General features: G+C 37.9%; 1 protein-coding gene across 2 annotated transcripts in view; it reads left to right on the top strand.

Moving 5' to 3' along the window:
• DOCK3 (dedicator of cytokinesis 3) overlaps positions 1-26,844 on the top strand; it is a 211,020-nt gene that overhangs the window by 92,384 nt on the left and 91,792 nt on the right. For both annotated transcript variants that reach the window (XM_026106615.2, XM_026106614.2), the window contains exons 10-12: positions 15,264-15,345; positions 21,627-21,687; positions 23,455-23,602. In XM_026106615.2, coding sequence (XP_025962400.2) covers positions 15,264-15,345; positions 21,627-21,687; positions 23,455-23,602 — 291 coding nt within the window. The remainder of the gene's footprint in view (positions 1-15,263; positions 15,346-21,626; positions 21,688-23,454; positions 23,603-26,844) is intronic.

The following is a 26,844-nucleotide window of genomic DNA, read 5'->3' as shown; positions in this document are numbered from 1 at the left end:
TGCTGCTTATATGACTCTTTACGTGTTAACACTTAGTACTCCATTGTCTGTCCGATTCAAAAATCTGTGTAATTATTTTTGCAGTGTCTTGGTGGCATTATCTTTTTGTTTCTTTGTTGGAAACAAAGAAAAACAGAAATTAAATGTCAATTCTCCAGTGTAATGTATTGTCTGTCTTCAGTTTATACGTAAGAGGGTTCCCCAGAAGTGATCCCAGAAAACAAATTTTAAATGTATGGAGAGCTAGATGTTACTCAGTTTAGGAACTGCTTTCTCTCTTCTGCTCCGTGCTGATGTACTGTTTCCCTGTATGATGCGACCAACACAGAAAAGTGTAAAGCTAATGAAAATGTACTCTAGAAATATTGCTCAAAGAACCAAGGAGGACAAGAAGCAAATAGAGTAATACAGTTGTCTTCACAGTACCTTGTAGTGCCTAAAGAAACATAGGAGAAAGCTTACTTAACCAGAAACTTAGGAAAAAGAAAAGACTTCAGGTTGCAATAGAAAAAGGTACTGCTCTTTATTTCTTTATTTTTCCTTTCCCTTGGGAAGATATCAGAGAAGAGGGAAGAAGAGGCAGCAGCTATCCTAAGCGAAGATATTCCTATCTCAAATTAAGAAAGATTTATCCAAAGGAAAGAAAGCTTATCCAAAGGAAGAGTTGGAAGCTATATGAGATGCCAAGAAAGCCAGAGAGAATACTTAGTGGTCTTATTGCATTAAGTGAATACTTAATGGTCTGAAGAATGCATTCTGATTTGTATTCTTGTAACTTTTTTCATTAGTGCAGATGTTTTTAAGTTAAGCCGTGATTTTTTTTATAGATAAAGCGAATTCTGAGCAATCAGAATCGGAACTTTTCTCACCCAAAAGCGTGGCAAGGCAAGTCTTTAAAACTAGAGTAGTGACACTTCCATAATTGGTTCCTCAGCACTTTATAGGATATGCAGGGGGAAATAGAAGTGTTTCTCCATAGAAGCTATACGAAGAGAGGAATTGGGAGGAAAAGTTGATAATGAGGACAGTTTTACAGTATTTGGTAGATTAGTGGTGAGTATACCTGCTCTCAAAGAGTCACTAGGGAATTTGTGACACATCCAGCACCCTCTTTTATCACTTAAGGCAGCAAGTTCTGGTTTGTCATTCATCCTGAATGTGCACTTTTTTCCTATGGAGAATCCTCATGCTGTTCTGAATCCTGAAATAAGCCTCAAGAAGTCTTCAAAGCTGCTGGTTTTATCTGACTTGGTATACAAGAATTGTTCTGAAAGTTAGCAGTTTACAAGAGTTGTAAAGTATACAGATACAGAGCAGTATACAGGTATACAGCAGTATACAAGAACAGTCCTGAAGGTTAGCAGGTTGGCTATCTGAATGAGCTGGCAGCCTTTCTGTGTTCCTCTCCAGCAAAATTGAGTTTTTTTAATAAGCGTGATTCTCCATCAAACAAGAAGGGTCAACTAGCATTACAAAGGGCACAGCTTTCACTGATCCATCTGATTATTTTCTAGCTACTGTGCCTCCTATTTTATTTGATAAAACGTCGGTCCAATGGCGTTTCAATATAACATATATCCATCTTGATTTGTTTTTTCTGTAGCACTGAGCAAGATACGAGGAACGGTAGCTAGAGAAAAGAAAAAGAATAGCAAAAAGAAAGAAAGTTTGCACATAATTGACATAGCTTATACGAGGCCTGTCCAAATGACTGAAAGATAGGAACAGCCTAGGATGAAAAGATATATTACGGGAGTGGGGGGGAGAGCTGTTTGTTCATGGTGTTGTTAAGGACTGCTCTCCATTTCTCATGCGAGGATGCACCAGGTACATCACGCAGTTCTGTGTGTTTTAATCTGATTTTGTTTTATGGTCTTGTAGTGAGTTTTATATAGAATACACTCTAAGTCTAGATGGCTTTGAGAGAATTTCATGCTGTCAGCAAGAGGTATGGGGGGAAAAAAGTTGACTTGTTATGGTAAAGTAGAGGAACAAATGTGACTATACAAATGCAGAACCACATTCTTTGATTAAGTACTTCCCAGCCTGGACTCTCAAGAGTCTAAATGCATGAGAAATTTCTAATGATCATAGATGATGACCAAGTTTAGAGGGCATATATAAATGTATGTACTAATGACCAGTTTATCTTACAGTACAATAAAAATGAAATTATCATAGCCAGTTACAGAAGAAAGATGCTGTATAGTTACTGACCTTGAAAGCTATGGCTGGTTCTCATGTATGCAAATTCCTGCACTTTGTCTGGAAGGGTTTCATTTCCATAATGCCTTTTAGTGTAGTAATATGGAGCACAGTATTCTACCCCCTGCATTTTTTTCATACTTAAGATTTTGGAATTCTGTTCCTCCAGGACCTCATCACATAGTTATCTAAGCTTTTCACCTTTCCACATTTTTTTTGGCTTCTCTCAAACCATTCCTTTCAATTCCTTTTGCAGGCACCCATCCTTCAATAGTGAAGAATTAAGTTAAATTTATTTTTTTCTTCATGTGTTGATTCTTCCTCTCCATTCTCGATATAAAAGAAGTTTGCAGACGGAGTCAGTAGAGTTTCTTCCTCCAGTTACCACTTAAAATAATTTGATTTGGAGAAAAAAATGCTCATTTTCGAAGGGGGAAGAGAAATATAAAGAAAAAGAGAAATAGAAGTAAAAATACTCATGAGAGCCAGCTTGTGGGAGGGTAAAGCACGGTATTGAGAGAGGAATGTAGGAAAGGTGCAGTAGTAGTGTAAGCATAATTTGGCAGGTTATTAACTTAGACCAAGAGGCATTTCTCACCTTCATTTTTTTCCCCTCTATAATAAATTGTGCCTTTGTGCTTTACTGAAATCACATTATACTTATAACTGTATAACCTTATGCAAAGAGCAGATACCATATAATTATCTTATCTTCTCTGATTACTTAGGTGATAAATGTAGATTTGACTGGAGATAATGTGCTTAAACTTTTGGATATGGGGGCATGGTATGATTTGCTACCAAGAAATGAAATGTATGCTATAATGTAAGAGCCTTGTCTAAAATTTCTGTTGAAATACCAAATACTACTAGAATGTGCTGCATACTGTAACACAATAGATTGGTGTCCTGATGTGCGTCACAATCTAATATAAGGAAAGACACAGCAAATATTCATACAAAAAACAATCAAAAAGAATGGGACAAAAAAGTAATAATTAATACATTTTTGTAAACCAAGCATCTGGCTTTCTTGACAACCTTAAAAATGAGCAAACCCAAAGATATTCATTAACATGAATGGTGTGTGTTACATAGTAGACAAGACTGAATTATTATAATGATTCCATCTGCTCTTAAAACTAATTTCTTTGTTAGATATAAATCTTTTCTACTATACTATATCAGCTGGCAGTTTCCCAACTATGAGAGAAGGTCCTTGTTTCCTTAAACAAATGAACAAAAGTTCATGAAGATTCTTCATCCTCTCACCCTTTTGTCTTGTTTTTTGATCCTTCGGAGTATGTGGAGGTATTAACAAAGTTAACATCTGATTCTTTAAAGCATCTCATTGTGTTTTGTTGAGATGCCTTTTCACATTCCTTTGCTTATCACTGAAGGATTAAATTGTTATCCATTCTGTCTCAGCATATGGCCAAGTAAACAGCATGAAGAAATACAAGGAAACTGAGTCTCACAGTGATGTTAAAATACTAGAGGTGTAGAAGTGTATTGTCTATCCAGTTGCCAATTTTCAATAAAGTGGCAGGAGTTTGTTGGTTTGAAACATCTGTTTCTGTGTTAAACTTGAAAAACAATAGGGAAAATGGTGGAAAACATAACTTTGCTCCTAATGCTACTGCAGATAGGTGCTACGGAAAGATGGTTTTGGTGGAAGTGTTCTGAAATTGCAGGTCGACACTGGGGGGAACTCGAGTAGCACAGTCACGTCTCCTGTCTTAACAATTCAGTGCCATTGACAGAGGACTTCTCAAGCAAGAAATATGGCTTAGAAACAACTTGTAATTATGGACTAAAAATGTGGTCTTTATCTATATCACGATAGTTGGATTTAGCTATTCCAAGGTCATGTAACAGAAATAAAATCATCTGACCCTTCTCAAGGCTATATCAAAAATATTAAAGTGGCAATATTTGTTGGTTGTCAATATTGCTCTACAGCCATGGGCTCTAACACAGTAATAATGTAGATAACGACTTCCCTTTTGTAACTCATCGCATGACCTTGAGACCCTTGTCAGCACAAAAATTTTCTGATAAAAATTTACAAATACATAAGTTTAAGATAGTAAAGAAAAATGTCAGAGAACAAAGCTATTGTTATTTTTAATGTGTCAGACGTATTGGCTCCTTGGCCTCGTGAACAGGTTAACTTCTACTGCATGATCAAACTGTTTTCGATTTGGCCAGTGTGTGTGAAGGAAGAGTTTTTATCAAGCTGCTCTTGTGCTGTCTTGTTTTATCTAGTATGTTTAAACTTCCATTAGTTCTAATAGGTGAAATCGAAATGAGAGAAGTCTGCCATGTTTTAGGCTGTAAAAAGAAAATCTTTGTTTAGAGAAGAATAAAATTCACCACTTCAAGAGAGTCTGGATTGAGAAATGATGAATTTGCAGAGAAATTCATAGCTTTTGCTTTCCCCACAGTAGGAGTTTTCTCTGATTCAGATGACAGAATTCAAATCTATATACTCGAAGGTAACCTTGGCAAATGTGATGGGAATGTTCATCTTTTTGTATACTTACTGATGACAGTTAGCCCTGTGGTTCTCAACATCTTTTAGTCTTATTTTCTTGACCCTTAAACTGTCAATAGGGACGTAAATCAGCTGCTTTAAAAAAGTTGGCAAGAAGAGAGCAGCTAAAATTGCATACCATTTACACATTTCTTGAATAATTTTCTTGAAACACTTCCTAATGCAAAAAATTATCATATTCCAAGACTTTCATTTTAAACACTAAGCAGACTTCTGAAACTTGATAGCACATTCTCCCAAAGTTCTCTCGGATTAGGGATTTGAGTCTTCTCAAAGCTCTGACTTTCAGGATCTGAACATCTGTACAGAGCAACTCTGTGTGCCCCAAACTGGAGCTGGAGGAGCTGTGTAGAGCTGCTGCGACGGCATCCCCTAGAAACCAAATGGTGCTTGAGTAGAGAGAAGGTCAGGAGTGGGGAGTGGCAAAGGGATTAAAGACGTGGGTAGGAGAAGAATAGATGTGGAAATAAGCATTAATAAAGTCAGAAGAAGGGAAGACAGGATCATTGGGTAGATGGATATGGCTGCAGTTGAATAGTTGGAAGAAATGAAGTTGGGTAGTGTGGAAAGATCAAGAGGAGGAGGAATGATCATACGAGGCATTGGAGAGCTAGCCCAAGCTGTGGCAAAAACGTCTGACTGCGTTCTCACCCAGAGCCTGGGACAGACCTTAAAATTCCTCCTCCTACCTTCATTCTCTGTTTAGGTAAGAGCTGTGGCAGTGCTGTGACAATGTGTGTGTATTCCTACCCTGTTAACTGCATATCACTAAAAATATTCTAGTGTTCTGCTGTTGCAAATTGCTGTGTTAAGCAGAAAGTCGTATTTTACTTTTATTGGGCAATTGCATGCTAAATTTTCCATTTCTTTGGTTTTTTTAATAGCAGTCTTTTCTTAGTTATTTTAAAATTGAAAGGGCATGAGATAACTTTTCTATGCAGTAATTTGTCTACTGGGAAAAATAATTTTGTATCATTCAGAATTATTCCTTAATATTCAAAGAATTTTCCTAGGAATGAGGCTTACTGACTAATGAGCTTTTTCTTCTGCTTAGTCATGAAAAAGTCCCTATTTGTGAGTTTTGCTTCTTTCTAGCAATCTGATCTGTTGGGATAGTTTATCCTCCATGAGATCTTCCTATACTTACTGTGTTTTCAGAAATCCGAGGAAGATGCTTCTCTGAGATATGTGCAATAGATAGTCCATAGCAATAGTAGCAAGAAAGGATATCAGTTCTTGATGCTGCTCAAGGTGAACTTCCTTAAAAAGATCATCTAATAAGCAAGCATTAAGGAATATTGCCATCCACAGTAATAGCCATTGCTCTAGTCATGTAGTTAACGTAGAGGAAAAAAAAGAGCTGCTACAGCACAATATATAACTCTCAGAAAATATGGGTTGGATCATCACTGGAGACAGGTATAATCTATGGAGCATTGTTATAAGGGTTTGGGGGTGATGGGGAGGGTGCAGAAGAGGAATAACGCCTCTTCATTTTCTCTCCCAGTTGCTCCAGCAGACTTTCATTCCCTAGATCTCTCTCCCAAATGTTTGTTTGCTTCGTTTTCCCTTTTAGTCCTTTACCTGTTAATGTGACCTATTTAAAGAAACAATTCTTGTCTGGATTTGTAGATGAGTTGCTGTAGAGAGGTAAGGAGGCTTGTTGATGTCCATTCTTTCCTATAAAATTTCTAATATGAAACTATTGGAAAAGAGGAGCTTTTACTCAAATCAAATCAAATTTTTACCAAATCAATAATATATCCACCTTCCTCTCTTTCCCCCTCCCCACACCTCCCCAAAAAGCTACTCTTAGGTTGGTGCTCTTTCAGCTTTCATATATCAGTGGGCAGGGATACAGATTTTTCTTCAAGGATCATTAGGTTTTCTTTAGGTGTTAACAGGAAGAAATGCGTTAGCTGCAGGTATTTGGCTAAGTTTACCTTCCCTATTCCCTGCTGTGAAAGGACAAAAAAGCATATCACCGTCACATCCTGACAGAGGAGACTTTGCTGTCGCAAGTGGAAGGGCTCCAGTGCACGTGGTGCCAAAATGTTTAGGTGAACAGCACAGCTCAAAGAAAGCCATTACTGTAAGTAACCTTTTTTGTCTGTAAGAAGGCACAATGTACTAAATACTACTCTTGATTCTTGGGCTCTTTCCATTGCAAAATTCACTGTCAAAAACTAGTTCTTTGCCTCTGACTCTTAAATCATGATGTGCAAAGCCAAAGGGCAAGGGTGTGTGGTTATAGAGTCAGAATTAAATGAAACAGTCACTGTAATGGATCTGAGAATTTCTGACAAATTAGCAGCTCCCAAGTTAGAAACAGTGATAAAATACTTATTTTATAAAATACCTAATGTCCAAATTTAGAAGTTTACACCACAGACGTGCTCAGTACACTTCTCACCTACTGCCTGGCAGGGCTAGTCTGTTTTTTTTCATTAATATGTCTTTTCGTTAATCTGAGATCATCAGCATCACAGTCGAGGATTAAGGAATCACACTGTATGACTAACTTCTCTCTCTCTCTCTCTCTCTCTCTCTTTTTTTTTTTTAATAAGTGGAAACTTTCTCTACTTAGTGGAGAGGATTCCTTTCAGGAACACAAATATGTACCTTTCATGATTTAAATAGCAAACAAACAAAAATGCTAATGACGGTATCAAACGCTCAAGTGTGGCAGACGCATGAGAACCCCGGGAGAATGCAGTTGGTGCTTAGCTGCGTTTCTGTTGCAGGCTTTAATAATGTTCTTAACACTTCCGGGGATTTTTTTTCTTTTTTCTTTTTTTTTTTTTAATTTGAAGGTGGTTGTGAGAAATGACAGGTAGTTATTTTAACCAATTTCTGTTCCTATGGAAACCTGGTGTTTGTGGTAACAGTCTTACTGTAAGCCCTGTAATCCTCTTCTGTGGCTTCTGGCCAACGTGGCAACTTAATAATTCATGAGCTTCAGGCCTGAATTTGTTGGGAAGCAAACTGCGTTGCTTGGAGCTGTTTGCTCAGAGCCACATTCATTTCCCTCACAGATTTGGTGTTCTTTTCTCCAAGATGTCTTTATAAAACACACTCCATAAACCGATGCAGTGCACTTTTCTTCCCTTGTTTTCGAGGCTGGGTTTATTGCGGGTCATGGGGATCAGGCGGCTGATGACAAGAAGAAAACATGAGCCCTTGCGTGGAAAGGAAGATTTTCAATAGTCCGTGAATCGCTGTTCAGACACTTCTCCAACTGGAAGTGCAGCAGAGGTGATCTTTTTGTCTCGGGGGTTCAGGGTGACCCCCGCGGATGATTGCTTGCTGAAATACTGCTCTGCTGTGGGGATCTATTACAAGCTTATGGCTAATATTATAAATGGGAAATGAGCCCTTTATGGAGGTGCAGTACCATTTGGGAGGTGTCCTTCGACTGACTTGTTCTTACACACCATTTGAGGACTGGAGAACCTTTCTAGGAAGCAGGGGGAGATTTTAATTTGGGGGCAGGTTCCCAGCAGCTGTAAGGACTTAGATTTTTTTCCAAGAGGATGAGCCAAAAATAGCAACTCCTAAAGGTAAACATTAGCAACAGAAAATAAGCTTGAAAAGCTTTTTTTATAGAGGATGTGCATAAATGGACTGTGAACAAATTGCTTAATCATCTGAAGAGTTTTACCTTTTAAAGTAGGATGGCAATATATAGATGCATTTTGAAATATTTTCATAAATAGGAAACTTTAATTATGATCTTCCCATAATGAAGTATTTGCAGGGGGCTTCTGCTCTTGTGAGGAGCCAGATTTTTTTTTTTTTGTTGTTTCATCAAAACTCTACTCTTCCATTTCTTCCTGTATTTCTTTAGGTGTCATGAACAATTGTATTTCATTGGAAACCTCTTGAAAGAAAGATCGACCCAGTATTCATGACAATGGGAAACAACTGAGGTGTTGAGATATGCACATGAGACAACCCAGTTAAAATACGAGTTTAGAAGTCCTGATGTGAAAATTATTTCCATTTCAGAAAGTTTCTGCAGTGTGTTCTCAAAAGCATCACTACAGCATGCTGTCACATAGTGAACCATTTTGATCACCGAGCGTAGTAAACTTTCTGTGGTTGACAAATATGAGAAAGATGTTGAAGAATGCGGCAAATGGATTGAAAATAAAATTCTGTTTTCCCTAACCTTATGTGAAGTTGTATAAGCAAATATGAGAAGCCCCTTTCTCTCATGCAGTGTTACCTTTATTAAAGGATGCCGCACAAATGGGAAGCCAGTGCAATACAGCATTTTTCTTTATTAAAAAAAAAAAAACCAACCTTTTCCTGATGTTAGAAGAGAATACAAGCAATTAGCTTCATGAAATCTGATTCATGAGTTTCTATACACACTACAGTACGTAATCAGAACCACTCTCTTAAGTTTTTACACAGTTTACACAATTGGACCTGCTCATGCTTTGAGAAAGAACAAAAACACTTACTGTGATCCATGGAAGACAGGGTTGAGGTCGGATGTGTGCACGTGAGGGTATGAGCAGTATCCTGAGTCAGCTCACTAGTCATTGCCCAGCAGAGGCTGATGTAAAGACCAAGTGCAGAGTGATGCTGCTCTTCGGGTGAAGAGCAGAGGTGACAACAGGTTACTTTGTCAGAGGTCGTTCAATGGCAGTTGGGGACCTGAAGACGCAAGAAAAAGATATAGCAACACTTTGTGACTCTGTGGAATGACCGAAGCAGGATTTCTCTATGAAGATATTTTTATGTAGTTAGGACCACAATGATTTTAGAGTAAAAGGACTCAAACGTGAAGTGTAAAGGAAGGAAATACTTTATAACTCACTTGCACTTTCCATTAACAGTGGGACTAGATTTGGTGCAAAGCCCGCAAATCAATTATGGCGTAATTGCGGAGTAGCAAGTGTAAATATCTTTAGTGTGGATGTATTTAAACATGTTTAGATAACTTCTTTTTCATTTCAGAAGGTTTTGAATACACTTGTTAAATTCTATTTAGGATGCTTCTGCACTTCCTTTCATTATCAAAATAACTTACTAATTGATGTTCTCTGGGAATCTGCAAGTATAAGGGAGAAGAAATGCGTGTTATTAAGAACTGATTCTGTAACTGATCATCTCTGAAGTTATGCTGAAAAATCTGGGTTCACTAAATGTATAGCCCACACAATGTACTTTCCTTCTCGGTCTTCAAATGCGTGAAGCCGATGATCTGATCTTTCTTTTAGAGATCACTGGTTATGTAAACCTTGCACCTGCCTTACCTTACAGTTAGTACTCTGGTCTTCAAGACAGTTAAGGTAAACTGAACACTACAGTCCTCTCCTATGTCCTAGCCACATCCCATTCTATGAGAAAGTAAGGATTTGGGGTAAAGAACGCCTTTCGGTCTCTAACAGCTACTCCTGGCTGTGTGTGCGCTTCACGGACTTAATGAGCGTTTGCCTGCATTTTGCTTAACTTTGCTTTCTACTCTCCTTGTGGTCTAGACTCGCTCTTATCACTTTTGTTATAAAATAAATAGAACTCTTAACTGCCAAAACGACTACAGTTTATTTTTTTCTTTTACTTTGGACATGGAGAATAGCTGCTTTCTGCTTACTGAAGCTGAATATTCTCTGTATCTTTCTGTAGCAATAGATCAAGTAGACAGGAAAATGCAGTGAGAGACTTTCATAAGTCTCATTACCATAACTGCAACTAAGTTATTGGTTCCCTATAACGTTGAAAAGTTTGTATTATAAAATGCCTGCAGATGCTTTCTCGAGGAAAAACTTTTGATGATCTTCATGAAAAAAGAAAAATTTTACATAGCAGAAAGATAGGGGCAGCTTACCCCAAGATGGCTTTACAGTCTCTCTTCTGCTAAGACAGTCGCACCTAAAAGGCAGCTATTCTAAATATTCTAAAGTCCACATGTAAATTCAAATTGTCTTAAAACTGACTCTGCCTGAAGCTGTATCAAATCAGGCATCATTGGTGAAAATGATTCCTATAGTACTAACAAAGGAAAAGCCTCTTTTCTCAAAATCACTTTATTCTGGCACTTTTCACTATGATTTTGGGTGGAGAGAGTATTTATGGCTTTAATCTAGCCAAACTAACTTCAGCTGCGCTGGATAACAGCATCTCGGTTTTGATGCTGTAACCCGTGCTCCCTTTTAGAAAAGCAATACGCCGTGAGTTCAGGAGTTCGGAGTTCACCGTTCTAAAGCACGGCTGATGCATTCAAGTGGCAGAAGTACGGTAGGCACAGCAAGACGGCAAGATTGAGAAGGCAAGTGCTGGCAGGCTTTCTGTTGTCATGGGAGGTGGCTTGCTCATCCTGAGGTCTTTGAACTCGAGCTGCAACCTCATGCTGTGATTTCAGTTACTATTAGCAGTTTATCCAAGGAAAATATGTTGGTATCTATCCCTTTACCTGGCCTTGCAGTGCATAGACTTTATTCTCAACTTTATATGTGGGACAAAAATGGTGCTTTAACAGTTATATCTTAAACTGCTCATAATATTCGTGTGCCAACTCAAATTTTATTCTAGAATTATTGTCAGGGATATTAGTATCCATTAGATGGAGAGACTAGGAGTCTGGGAGAGAGGTTTAGCAAGAAAGTAAGTATACCATGCTCTTAACCATTTCTTAAATGGCAGGGTTAAGTTTGACGATAGGTGAAGTATGCTGGTCGGACGGGTCCTTTTATGCAGCTTACTCATGCTAGCTTCTGTGACAGCATTTTCAGATTTTTTGGAGGGATGTTGAGTTTTTATTTTGTTTGCAGCTAGGGATTACGTGATTTTGGAAGAGTGAGAAAGAACCTAAGGAGGATGCTGAAAGAGGGCCAAGGGCTGAAATTTAACAAGTTATTTATGTGACCTTCTCTTCTAACACAAGCCTTTTCACATCGTGTTGGCACGTCTGTCAAGGGACCCTTACATACATTAAAAAATAATGTTTTATTCTTAAAAGTTACAATTCAAATACTAGATTCTGAAAACCAAATTAAATATGTATTTGACAAAAAACAGAGATGTTCATAAAAATCATAGTTTTTTTGTGGTGGTCCCCCAGTTCTCTGGAGTACAGAAGCAGTGAGGAAAATAAGAAAAATGAGGGAAGAGATCTGTACATTTTCCCTTTCAGTGACACACGCGGATGGAAAGGGGTGAAGGTGGCACCTGTTTCTGGGAGAAATGGCTGCAGCATCATTATTTCAGACAAGGGGAAGATGCAAGACATGAAGTTTCTGCTTAAGGGGGTTGACTCTCTAGTGTGTTACTGTCTCTTCTTCAGAAAACCAATCTCCTGTGCATTCCTAAGCAATTTTTTTTATATATCTTGTCCTTTGTCATCCAATTCAAACAGAAAATTGGCCCACAAGCTCTCTACAGATTTCTGTTGCTTAGCCAATATGCATCTGTTACTGCTGTACCCGTATTTGTAAATTGATGCATAGTCAGGCTCTTTGTCTTACAACCACCAACTAATTAAACCTGCTAGTAAGTTAATACAAGGCTACTAATCCATTGCAAGCTCTTTGCTTGTCATCTTAGCTTGCTATGCAAAAAAAAAAAAAAAAGCAACGAACCCTCCTTGCAGGCATAATGCCACCCCTGCTCACCCAGCAGTAAATCTTGTCCCTGTTTGCCCCTTCCTTCATGCTGAAAATGTAGCGTCCCAAACCATTGATTGCTTCCTTCCTTTTTGCAGAAACAGAAGTCAGTTCAGTATGGTCCTGCTTTTTCATACAGCTAAAGGAAGCCAAGAATCAAGGCACTGTTCTTCTTTCATTTTTCTTCTTTTCAAGGAAAAGACAAGAAGCTATTTGACTTTGCTTCTTCGAACAATGTTTCTTAGATTTGAGTAGCTTCAGTAATTACTGCTTATGCCAGTGATCCTAAGACCTGACTTACTGCTATACAAGCAGTGATTTCACCATGACGTGAGTTAGGACAGGAGGATCTCTTGCACTTAAAGTAGTTGAGGATTGTTTCTAGCATGTAGGAACAAGAGGAATAAATAAGGTTTTGTTTAAGATACTGCTACTGGTGTAGGTCTTCGTAGGTCTGCACTCAACAGGGTAAAAGTTACTGCTTTTCTCTGTTTTGGTGCATTTCTTAGTTTTGATTTCACGCAAGAATGACTGAAGACTAGCTGAAAATGAGTTTTTTTGACAGCAGTTTGATCAAGCATTAAGATTGTGTCACATGCTCTGAACCTCCCCCTACTTGGTTTCCATCACTCATTAGGCAATTATAACCACTTAAAAAAATTTTTTTCTTATGATGTATTTGAGGGATTTTTTGTTTGTTTGTTGCCTTTAAGTTGTTGGAACATGTTCAATTGTAATAAAAGTAATGTTTAATGCATACATTCTTGGGCAATTATTTCAGTATCCAGTTTGCTCAGATTTGACATTTTTGTCTTATTAAAGTCTGGACTTTTATGTAGATTCTATGCATACTCTGTCTTTTTGCAGAAGATAATCTTGGGGAATAGACACATTGAAGACTGAAGCCATTCAAAGGATGTAGATCCTAAAATGATAAATTAACTGATTGATTGAATTTGTGTCATGTTTCTTAACTCTAAATGTGTATAACTTCTCTTTCGTCTAACGAAGGCGATGCATTTAAAGCTGAAGGCAGTGGGCTTTCACATTGAAAACAGGGATATATTTTTCCTGGATTTCATTGACAGAGAAATAAATTTGCAGCTGTAAAATGTGGGCCATCTGACTAATCAACTCAAAATACGAGTCAGCAGTGTCATGCTGTAGAGAGAGTCAAATCTGATGCCAGGATATATTAACATCATTGACAGTATTAGCGAGACCTTAGTGGGATATTTAGACTAGTTTCTCTTTACTGTTTTTAAACACTAGTACCAAGATTAGAGAAAATCTAGAGTAAAAAATCAAAAATGGAAGTTTAGGAAAAATGACCTGCAATGAAACGTTGAAGAACTTGAGGTGCTTTAGTATTTTTAAAATTGCCTCTTAGCACTGCTGTCTGATCCTCGGAGGCTGCAGTTGCCTCAATGTCCCCTCAAGCACTTAGTGATACCAGCTCAAGAGGACTCAAGGAAGGACTGGAAATGAAAGATGGAGTTTAAAGCTGTTTCTGGGATAATGCTGGAGGTGATGGGATGATTGATGAATAGGGATGTGAAAAAAATGGAAGTAAACTTCAGTTATGGGCAGTGACTGGAATATGAGGACAGTGATCGGATGTTCTGTGTGGCGGTAACAAGAATAAGGCTGAATTACAAATTTCAAAAGATTTCCCAGTTGTTAATATAGTAAAATCTTGCAGTAGGCCATGGAATGAGCTGATAGAATCTCTCTCTTTGGATATCGTGAAAGCATGTTAGGTAAAATGACTTTTGGTGATGAATCAAGTATAAATAGATGATCTCAGCTCAGAAACTTGACAGCCCTTTGCTCTGCCATCGTGACAGAGGGACAGTCTGCACTGCTTTCCCGCGTACAGCGTTGTATTCAACGCCGTTTCTGAAAATAAACATGACTAACACTGACATAATTTTTCAGGGGAAATCCATGTTGGAAGTTGAAAAAAATAAAACTTGTATTGGAGATTTAAAACAGGATACATAACTACTTTTACCTCCATTGATCATAATAATAAAGTTATAATGCACTATTTCTTGAAGAACTTCAATGAGTTTTAATTCTTGAACTATTCTATATAATGCATATATTTGCATCTATAAAATGCTTACATATTTTATAAATTACAAAGTTCACTCTCTACATAGTAAGTCTGTAAATGGCTAGTCAGAATTTTTTAAGACTAGCAAACACTTTCCTGGTCGTTAGTGTGTTGTTAAACATCTACTGAATAATTAATCCTACTCATCTAATTTATTTGTATATATAAATTCTGTGTCTTTTACTTGGAATAACATTGACATCCATGACTTACCGTGGTATTTGTTTTGCAGTCATGCTTTACACACTGTTTTTGCTGGCTAAAGAACTGTTAAATTTGATTGAGCAGTTCAGTCAATTAAGTCTTCACATGTTTTAATTAGTATATTGCTTCTAAAAGTAGTATTCATTGAAGGAGATTGCTCGATTTTCTTTTGGTTTTCTTATTACTTTTAGTTTTGAGTGGATTTTGATGAGCTTAGTGTAACCAAAGGCATAGTGTAAGCCTCAGCAAGTGTACTTCACCCTGTCTGAAGTACTTGCAATGTGTTCAAATCCGGTGCTTCATATGTTCATATTACTTTAATGTTATCTCCTCATGAATATGCATCGCCATGGTGTTTTCACATGCAGAGTACTTCCTGTTAAAGTCCTCTATCCTTTAAACAAACTCCTTGATGTAATTTTAGCCACATCAATGGGTACTGTTTCATATGCTTTGAGAAATTATAAAATGATAACACCTAGCATGTCTTTAAGTGATCTATCTATATTTTTATGTTGAAGGGTGTACATGAAACTCATACTTTTTCATATTGTTTGCTTTTTAGCGAGAGGTTTATGGTGAGGTTAAACAAGAATGGAGGCCCCAGGAATCCAGAGAAGATAGATCGAATGTGCGCCCTTTTCACAGTACGTGCCTGTTCCTCCTTCTTCCTGTACGGTAGTAGGGTTGTAGATGTAGAGCAATTCTTTTCTTCCTGTATATTGAATGGAATGGAAGCTGTTTATAAGTTTTGATATGGTTATAACTAAATGTTAACATAAGAAAATGGAAATGCTTCTAAGCTATTTTCATGGCTAAATGGACAATCCAAAGTACTTCTTTTTAACTACGGTTGTTCTTGCTTATAATTTGAAGTTCTGAATATTTCCTTTGCATGTATTATATATGTACTTAGACAACAGGACGTAGTGAAAAACTGTGTTGGCCCAAGCGTAAAGAGTATAAAGCAAGGCATTTTTTTCAGAATTGAAGTTTAAAAAAAAAAAAAAAAAAAGACACAGAACCCCACAACTAAACTCAGAAAATTCTCCAGACATAGACATCTGTCTTGGTCTGCTTGAGACTCCAAGTAGCTGGTGCACCAGTAGCCTCCTGGGTCCTCAGTGAGTCGGTGGAGACAGCAGAGTAGGTGTGATGGAGTAGAAAGCCTGGCAAACAGCCAAGGTAGGCTACAGAGAGTCAGTTCACTAGTGGAAATGCTGTGACTACCTAAGTTGCTATAGCAAGTCTGGGCAAATAACCTCCTCTCCCCATCTCCACCAATGCAAAGCAGGTATGACCAGCTGTATCTGCACTCTTTAACCGTCTGTGCAAGCAAAACAGGTTTACTTTCTTTTAAGTCGCACAGAATCACCCCTCACTCACCTGCCTTCTTGTTTTATTTTTTGGCTATACCACAATAGTAGTTTCAAAATGCTCAGGCTTTAATATTTATCCTGTATTGGTCGTACTCTGTTAAAAATGACCCCTAGACATGGTGTATTTTTTCTACTGTCAGAACCTCTATTTCCACTGTCATTTCTTCTCAGAAAGAATATGAAAATGTAGAGACACTGAAACTTACAGCTCATCACAGAATAACTGAAAGGAATTTCAGATCCCAAGTGTGATAAATACCTTCCATCATGACTATCCTTTAGCAAGTGCCCATGCTAGATAGCATACAGCTCTCTGGCAAAAATATCTTTGCCTCTAGCAAAGAAACAAGTTAGAAGACAAAACTGCAGTTTATACCACTGTAGTGCTGGCAATGAAACCCTCTAGGGTTGGGCCAAGCTGGACACTGGAATAGATGTGGTTCCCAGAACCACTCCCTTTTCTCTTTTAAGAAGATATCCAAATTTCTCTTTTTAAGGAACAGAGCATGTCTAGCAGGAGTAAGGAGGCTTGGTTCTGCCTTCATCTGGATATAAAAGAGGTGTAGACCTATCAAAGAATAACCTGGTGTTTATGCTGACATCAGTAGCAGTACTGGCATTGGTGACTAGCTGGTTAAATGTCAGTGGCGATAACAGTGCTTTAACATTGCCACCAGCACTGATATCTCCACAGCTGGTAACTTGAAACCAAGAGTCTTTCTACTCTGCTAAGTGAAAGATGGCCAAGCAACAAGTTTTGGCACTGATCTCTGGATCATGCAAAGAGCTTGAGTCTATGATTAAGAGTTGCTCTGATGGTTACTCCTGAAAGGCAGCAGGGACTAGCTTGTACCAAGTTGGCTCTTTCTGCCTTCTGAAGATCAACTTTCTTAAAAGGCTTTTCACCATCAAACGTTCCCATCTCTCCTGATGCCACATTGCTTAGGGTTATGCAACAAATAGTCTCAGTTTCACACTATAAAAGTATTGCTCTGGTGACCTGAGAAACAGTCTTAATGTAATTTCAAAAGTACAGAAAGAATAATGGTGATGTGTTATGGCCAGGGGCACAACATGGTCCCAGAAGTCACCTGCTGCATCTTATGAATGGGGCCTAGTCTAAAAGAGGCCAGCCTTGTGTATCATGGACTTGCCAGGCTATACCACTTATTCTCAGGATCAGAGATCACTCCCGAGCTGCCTTTTTATTTAACTATACAAAAATACCCCAAGTTGCCTCAGTGCCCCCTGTCAGGTGCTTGCGCTTGATCTCTGTCACTGTTCTCTATTGCTCTCCCTATTGTCTGTTAGAGCCTATCCTCTACATAACAGGAATTATAATACTCGGGAACCCATTAGAAATGTTTTAAACTCTATGAACAAAAGGAATGTGCAGTTCTGATACGGTATTTTTGATCACTGTTTTCAAAGAACTTTCCAAAGTATGTAGTAAAGAAGCAATGATTAGTAGTTTTCTGAGTGATCTCTTCATCTCCAATGGATCTGTCTTAATCTGATGGTGATGGAATTTTCTCCTAACCTCTTAAACCAGACAGTTATGGCTTTACAGAAATTCAGATGCTGCTTTTTGGTCTGCTCTGTACAGATTTTCCCTGGCAGCATATCTGCAGTTAATAACATGGATACTAAGAAAGTTCTTTACTCATCCCTCCACCTACACATAAGACCCAAAATTATGGGTACTATGTCAACAACAGTAGGTAACTTCAGGAGCTTTTCATTTTCCAGGAGTTGGCACTGACATAGAAGACGTAGAAGACTTTCCAAGTAGGCATAGACAGGCAGTCAAGAATGGTCTCCAAAGAGCCCTAGCATGGGACAGTATTTTACTGCTGGGAGAATCTTAATTCAGACTAATAATTACCTGAAGTGCTGCTGGCTAGCACAGTATCATTTCTGGGATTCCTGCAAGGCATCTTTTGCTGTAAGATCTTGTTTGTATATTTTTCACCGAGAACGTTGATTCATGTAGCGAAGTGGAAGATCAGGCAAGATGCATTCACTGCTAATAACAATAGTTCCATGTTGGCTAAGACACTTCTCAGTACATATGTTTCTGACTCACTGGGCTGTTGAGTCAGGCAGAACTTTGAAGGAGATAAGTCTTTTAGTTATTTTCAGCATCCCAAAGTGCATTTAAGCTCAGTAACCAAGTTTCCTTTCAGCAGACCTAAAAAGACAATCTTCTAAAATAAAAAAGTTTCAAAATGACTAGGTGAGACAGCATAAAAATAAAAGGCATTTATAACGTTTGCCCATCCATCACGTTCTTGCACCGTGCATCTTTGCTTCCAGGCTTGGTTTCAGTCTGTTCCGGGGCTTCTTGGGTTGCTCCAGGTAACAGGTCTCCCCTAGGAAACCCCTGTTTGCAGAACCCGAGAAGTCCAGCTGCGTCTGCTTGCTGCTGCCCTTAGCAATCCCGCGGTCTCCTCCTGTGCTGCCGTTTCCCTGCTTGCAGAGTTCGCGCTACTTGCCCTTGTTTCTGGATTATTCTGCCCATCTAATTATTGCCTTTTAAAGGCATCCAATTTGAGAATAGGCAAATAAAACAGACTATCACACTATTTGCAGGTCAGAGAGAGACCTCTTCTAGCATGGCATGTTAATATTGTGTTTTATAAAACCTAGTGAGATCCCCTTGAGCTTTGCTCTTTATGCTTTTTTTCCATTTTACACCCAAGATAGTCAATTTACATTACATAAAAGGAACAGGGAGCTTGAGGCCTCCTGGGTAATTGTCCTATGCAACACTTCCAAAATAAGGTGGTTCTGTGACTTCAGTGCAGGCTTGTTCCCCAGATTGTGTTAGTCTTGCATTTGACTCAGTTTGTTGATTTTTTTTTCTCCCTCCCACCCCCCAGGGTGTTTCCAAAACTCTTTTCCTTCCTAGAGGTAAAAAGTTCTATATCTGAGATACTTGAAGGTGTCCCTGTCGTTTGTTGCTGTCTCTGATGCTTCTAAGTGTTAAGCATCTCCTTATATAAGATATCAAAATTAGTTGTGTTGTGGTTTTGGATCAGCTGTCATATCACACCAAAAGTGTGAAACCATTTCCTCCAGAGATAAAAAGCTCACTCAACTAAACTTCGGCCTATATGTGCCTTAGAAGCACTCCTATATCTGAATTAAAACGTAACCACACTGCGTAGGTCCACAGTTTTGTTAAATACCTTACTATCTACAGCCTACAAGGTTGGCCACTGAATTTGGTAAAAATAAATAAATATAATAATAAAAGAAATTCCCCATTCCCAATTTGGTTAAAATGACCGTTTAATTAGTGGCAGTCAGATATCTGTGATAACTTTTTTTTTTTTTTTTTTTAACATGCAGTCAGGTCTTTGTAGAAACAAGCATTGCAGAGAACTAACTGTTATTATAAAGTAACTTTTATCCATATCTATTACGGAAAACTTTTTGAGGTTAATTAAAAAAAAAAAAACATGAAATTAAAATTGCTATGAAATTTTGCTTGTCAGCCAGTGTCCTTTAAGAAGGTCAGGAGGCTGTGGGAAACAACCCCCTGTAGGTGCAGTGCTAAGAGCAGAGTTGCAGAAATTGATTCATTTATATTGCACCCAAGCAAATAAAAACCCAGTACGGCCTTTTCTGGGTTGCAAGTCCCATGCATGGATTGTGGGAAAGAGAATTGCATGAAAGCTTCCTCCCAGGGCTGGCATTTGGGGGGTTGTTTTGGTCCGTGTCATAGCAAGAATTTCCCCCCTTGCAAAAAGCCACTGCTGCGCATAACAGAATACAAGGCCGTCTGTGCCCTAACTTTGTGTCTCTTGGCTGTGACACAATATATTTTTTGCAAAATTGGAGAGTGGCTAATGTGTGAACCCACCAGCGCTACCATTTTCTGATATTGTGATGCCTTTGAAAAAATAGTTCTCAAAAATTATGTTGATTAAAAGTGGTAATCTCCTGGTATAATAAATATCACCCTGTCAGATCATACATATTTTGAAAAATCTATTACTCTAGAGGATTGCATATGACCTACCAAGTTTTTTGCTTTTTGAAACGTACTGTGAGACGCTGCCAAGATTGAAACTACACGAAACCCATTCTGACTGTCGAGCTTCAGTTTCTCCCAGACGTGCAAGAGAAAGCCCAGCATATGCTGCGCTGGTAGGCTAGGTGACAAAGCCTCGAAAGCATGTTCCCTCCTTCGTGCAGCAGCAGAATAAGACTTCAAGAGAAAACACCGCAAAAGATTTATATAGCTTAATTCTTTCCCTGCAGAGAGACATGATCTGCTAGCTAATAAGCATACCAAACAGCATATTTGCAACTCACTGCATCTGCCACCCAGGGAAATACAGTGCTCCTTTTAAAAGCAGTAACAAGATACAGCCATCAATTTAATGCTTGCCTGCTGTGCTTTAGCAACATAATGCTATTTGAAAGCGGTTTTAAACTTCTCCTTAGAATAAGCTGTCTTTACTTGTAGCTCTCGGTCACTGTGCCCAGGTTTTATTTTGCTGTAGTTACGAGCGTCACTGTGCGCTGAAGTTCATAGTCTCGGTTGGAGAGGAAAGAAGTTTGCTCTGTGGACTGCCGTTCAGTTTTGCTTTCCCGCAAAAGATGGTTTTTAATTCACCAAATTGGTTAAAACTAAGAATGACAGAATTTTAATGCCCATAGTTTAAAACTTTTCCCTCATTACCAAAAATTACGTGATTGCCTTTTACAGTGGCTTTAATACCACTTAATTGTCTTTTGAAAAAAGACAAATACAAGATTTTGAATGTGTTACTGAGATTTTTTTCCAATTGACTTTTCCAAAAAAGAAATGCAGTAGTAAAGAACAAACCGTGTTCGTTTGTAGCCAGATCGACCACTGTTTTCCTTTCTACGCACAAACATTTTGAAATGACCGTTGCCACTGTGATGGATACCATTATTCAATTGAAAAGAGGAAGAAAAGTGAAGGGAGATGGTACCCAGTACTCACAGTACTGAGTACCTGCTTAAAACCTCATCTTGGAGCTTAGTAAGAAAAGGAGTAGGAAGAAATATTTCTTAGATCTTTCCTATACTGCAGAAAGAAGGTGGGGTGGGAATGTCTTGGAAGCTGATGTCTGTTTACAATGTTATCAGGACATATCCAGGAAATTCCCAGGTAAGAGAACTTCCAATGTGCAAATACAGAATGTCTTAGTAGAGAATTACTGTTAAGCATGCTATAAATATTTGGGAAACCAAATGCCAAAAATGGAAAGCAGAACACTTTAATTGGTAGAATTTTGATACAGCGTCATTATACAGAGTAATTAGAATATTTCGCTGCTTTTTCTTTCAAAGAATGTTACTACCAAATATAATCCCTCTGTGCTTTATTTTCTTCATCTGTAAATTTGAAATAATAATACCTTCTCAGATGTAAAAACAGAAGAGCTAAATGAATGGCAAGTAATGCTGTGTAGTCTTTATTATTGTTTGTGGGAGCTTTGTAGACATTTTTATTTTGGAAGTGCAATGTGTTATGTATTTTAATGTCTGTATTCTTTCCAATCTGTTAGGATCTCAGCAGCAAGGACATGAAGAGAGATTTGTACATAGTTGCCCATGTAATTCGAATAGGTATGGTATGGTTCACTACATTAACTATAAACAAAAATTAAAAATGATTTTTAAGTATTTTTAAGAGTATCTTACAGAACTGTCTTTCTGATGAGTTTAACCAGTTAGAAGGCTCAGTCATAGACTATGCTTATCTGTTGAGGTTAATGTTCAGATCATCTATAGTTAAATGCTAAGTTACTGATCTCTGTTTAACAGTGACTTCAAACCAAACCAAACCAAAAAAACACCCAAACTAAACAGGGCTTTTGCTTATTGTTCCAAAATTTAAAATGAGGTGTTTTTACTGAAGACATAAAGCTGGTTTAGTGGATGGAGCATCAGCATACCTGGCCATTCACAACTTGTAAATTAGGTGTCACTATATATATAATATATATATATATTTCAAGAAGCCACGCTGGAGTTAGAGAGAGGCTCGTAAAAAAAAAAATAAGAGTGGGGAAATAGTCGCCCCTGTGGCCAGTGTTTGTGCTACCTGCTGACACCAAAAAAGAGCATTCGTGGCAGTATCTGGCTGCGAGAAGCCTATCAAGCCTGCAGGAGAGAGCTGGACCTCTAGGACCTAGAGCTGACCCTACCTAAGTAGACAAGCCCTTCCTTGCTAAACCATTTGAGTAGTCACCTTTTCTAGAGTGGGTTTCCCTGACTATTTGTAGGAGAGGCAAGGCTTTATTTACTCTTTTTTCAAATTTGTGGTAGTAACCAGCAATAGCAAATGTTCAAGATGGAAGTTTAATTTAGAATATGCCTCATAGGGTACAATACAGTGCTGTCTTGAGGTAGTTTATGGAAAGCTAGATGAATTTATCAGCCCAGCAGTGTGCTTGACTGAAGTGGCTGTATGACTTCTGGTATGTGAATTAAGTTGCTAAAAGCTCATTTGGACAGGCAGCGCTAGATAGAAAAAAATCCCAAGTTAATAAGCAGATAATTAGCAACAGGGAGCTAAATGGTTATAGATTATGAATGTGTTCTTCACTGAGATATTAGCAAGTAACTATTTTTGCTATGCCAAGTATAATTTACTTCAAGTGTTCAGGCCTAAAACGTTAACATCCTGTAACAGGAATAACAGGCAGTCTCTTCAGTTGTCTGTGTGTGTATTACTCTAAACAGCTTAGCAGTGCAGGATCTTTCATGTTTTCCAGGTTTTGAGTTAACTGAAAAATGGCTTGGTAGCGTTTGACTGTGTTTGCAATGACATGGTATTCAGCCCTATTTCCAGTGCTTCCACTACTGACATCCTTTGCCAGCCACAGATATTTTTTGTGAAATGTAGAAGATCTAAATGGCTTAGTGAAACCGCAGCTTTGTTATGTTGTCCTGTGAATGATAATAAGTGCCTTCAAATTCACGAATGTGTTAGGAGGATCAGTTTTTCATTATCAGACCTCACTGTGTCGTAAAGAGTCTGAAAGTTGGAATTACTCTTTATCACCTGAGAGTTTTGTTTGAAGCTTGTAGAACTATTTAAAGACATTCTGCAGTTCAGGCATTAACAGATTATTAACCTTGATGCAAGATGTGCTGGACAGACTATTATGCGTAATGTAACAAATTGGCTAAGATGATCATAGTGATTTTTCTAGTCTTGCTCTTTTTGACTCTATTAGAAAACTGCTTTAGCAATGGGAATTAATCATGTGGCAGCTTCATATCTCAGAATTCTCCTTTCTTATGCTCAAAGAGAAGCGTGATACATGACACAACAGATGGAATCGCTGCATTTAAATCTCTAATATTTTGAATTTCTGTTAATTTTAGGTCGCATGTTGCTAAATGATTCAAAAAAAGGGCCCCCCCATTTACACTATCGCCGCCCCTATGGCTGTGCAGTCTTGAGCATCATGGATGTACTTCAGTCAATCTCTGAACTAAAAGAAGAGAAGGATTTTGTTCTCAAAGTTTACACGTGAGTAACTCCTGAGAAGGAAAGGAATTAGGAAAAACAGTACATGAATGTTGGGTACCAAGATACTGAAATGATATTAAGTTCTAAGATGCCATAAGCTGCACTTGGTTTTTTATCCTCCTCACCAGATAAACCAGTGTTGTTAGTATTAGGTTTTGCTCCTTTATTATTCCAGAAGCTCATAGAAGCTGATGAAGATTATTATAGCTGTTTCAGATATGTGAAATGCTTCTGAAATTATTGAATAGTGCCCAAATCTATATGACATGCACAGTAGCAGTTTTTATAAATGTAATTTATTTTGAAGCTGTTAAATTCAAAAGCAAAGAAAAATGCTATTTTCCACCTGATGAAGTGAATACAGTCATGAGTCATCTCTAATTCCTTATGAGTGATGGTGGCCAACAAAAGAAATAGAAAACAGCAACTGAAGTCAACATTGTGTGACCAGAAAAAAAAATAAAACAAGCTTGATGTTTTTGAGCAAGAATCTGTCTTCAGTTTATTTGTGACTTTGAACTACCAAATGCTCATTATGAAATGTTGGTCTCATAATCACAATAAAGAGACTACAGGCAAACAGTTTGAGGAGTGCAGGGTGTATTTAAATCTCACGTCAGCGAGGATAAATACTGGCAAGATCTGCTTTGCAGATGGGCTGAGATACAGCTCATCATATATTACTTTGCTGTCTGTGGCCACTGTCATAGTAATAAGATAATTTGGGGATTAGAGAACTTTGATATTCTGCAGGAAGTACAGTCAGCAGCAGAAAACCTGCCATTCAAGGGAAACTGTAAATGAAAAAAAATGGCTTTCAGTCTTCACTGAAATATTCTTGGATGTCTCTTTACACATCAGAAATCTGTACATCCCAAGAAAAGTCTCAGAATCAGCTCCTTCTTTCTTCTTTTGCCAACAGTTACATAAACTGCAGCAAAAATGTCAAGTTGGAAGGAAGAAAATGGGGCTTCTTTCTTATCTATGTCAATAGAATATGGATAATCTTGGTATTCTGTCACCATGCAGGTTCAGCATATCTGAAGCCAATGATTTTTGGTTATGTAGCTTGTGCTATGTTATGCAGCTTATGTAGCTTTGTAGAGATGTCTTTTAATATATTGTAACTGCAATATTCTGAATGTTTACAGTAAGGTATTGAAATTGGAATATCTGAATATCAGATTTCTACTGCTTTCTGTTTCGATTCCCTTTTAATGCATCTTTAGCGTCTTATTCAGTGAGAAAAGAGAAAGAAAAATATTATGTGAAAAATCCCATAAAATATTGGACTTGTCCATTTGTCAGTGACAACATGTTAGTTCCTAAAAATACTCCTGTAAGGTTTGCTTGAGGGGCTGACAGCTTCAGCCATTATGTAATTATCTCATCAATTCATACCATTTAGGCAGGTACCTTGCTGCCTTTAAAGAAAACTTTCACATCTCAGGAGATACTTATTGTAATTCTAAGGGTCAGCCTGATTTATTTTTTAGAGCAAAACGCAGATACTTTATCTTACTTTTTCTTTTGGTATTAGTAACAATGACTCTAGATACTTTTGAAATTCTTTTAGATATCTAAGCTATTAAAAGAAATTGTGTTATGTTTTTGGCCTCTATGAATTCCACAGCTTAATTATACATTATGTGGAAGGCAGTTCCGCTTACTGGAACATAATTTCTTTTTCAGTTTCATAAAATGTCACCTTTGTCTTGCACACATCCACAAAACATGGATGCCTACGTGGCAACCATTTATTAAAATATATACTCTTTCTGAATTTTGATTTTTTTTTTCTTTTTTTTCCCCCCAACCTCTCCCTGCCTCTCCTTTACATGATAATTGCCCTGTAAACAACAGGGAAAATTCTGGCTTATCTGTGACAGTTCTTGTGTATAGAAGTGTTTGTCTGCCTCTGTTATATGCCCGTAGTTCTAGGAACAGTGTGCACTGTAGGTTGGTTCACTTCGCCTGAAGTCATGTAGCCAGTTAAAGCAATCCCAAGTCCTGGTGCTGTAGTCAAAAACCCACAGGACCACAAGTTCCCCATATCCTCCTCTTAATCTGAAGGTGCCTGTTAATACAGATGTCCTGCAAACCACCCAAAGGACCAACTCTACTGCCTGCACATGTAGGTGGGTTTGTAGCAGCCGCTCTTTGCTTCTGCTTCCCCACCTCCTTTGCTTTCAACATCCACGCGCAGCCTTACTGCCTTGTTCGGGAGGAAGTAAAGTCTCCAGCAGGATTCAGCACCGTAGTCAAACGGATGCAAGTTTTTACCACTGTTACTGTTCCCTTAAGTTACCATAAGTTTTTTACATCGCTTTGTTATGCCATTGCTGTTTAGAGCGTTCTCAGTAAGCCTCCAACAAAACCCTTCAGAAGGGAAAATGGCTGTATCTAAAGGTCATGAGCTTATCCTTTTTGCAGCTGTGGTAGTTGTTGGTCCTCCACAACACAATACTATTACAGATTTTTTTTGCTTGCATCTTCTCTTTGCACATTCTTTTAACCAAGCTATTTTTTCTTGCTTTGTAGACCAAAATTAGGAATGTCAAATTTGGGTCCTTTGTAACTTTGTAAGTTCAAAATTGTATATAAATGCTTAAACAACGCTGACCTGATTTTTCTACAAGCTGCTCATTTTTATCATTGGTAAAATGCCTCAGGCCAACCCAAAAACATCATAAAGATGAAATGCAGGGAAGGAGGGTCTGCATTTTTAAAGAAGTAGTAAAAAGTATTTTCGAGCTTTCTTTTTGTGCACTGTCTGGCTAAACCATGCAGCTGCCATAAATCAGGCAACATACAGCCAGGAAAGCTTTTTCATGAGGAGAAACTGAAAAAATCTGTGTGAGACTGAAAACTTAACAGAGGCTGAAACAAATACATGACATTTCTATGGAGACATTTGCTGGATCCACAAGAGAAAATATTTATATCAAAAAAAAAAAATCAATTTACTTCCTCAGTCTTTCAGAGCTTGCCCTGTTAAAGACTTATGTCTGAAAAAGGCTTTTTTTTCTCACAATCCAGATTTTCCTGTTTCTTAATCCTGCAGTCATGTTATAATCTTACTAAGAGGATATAGTACGACAGCTCTAGTTATAAGCTCATTATGTAAAATCATGAAGGTTTACTTTTATAATTCTTTTCAATAGTATAGATGTAAAATATTTTAAAGTGAGATGGAAACTAAAATCTTCATGCATATATTTTTTCTGAGATTATTTGAATTT

Source organism: Dromaius novaehollandiae, chromosome 12, assembly GCF_036370855.1.
Source record: "Dromaius novaehollandiae isolate bDroNov1 chromosome 12, bDroNov1.hap1, whole genome shotgun sequence".
Classification (NCBI taxonomy): domain Eukaryota; kingdom Metazoa; phylum Chordata; class Aves; order Casuariiformes; family Dromaiidae; genus Dromaius; species Dromaius novaehollandiae.
This window is presented reverse-complemented; position numbering and strand designations above follow the sequence as displayed.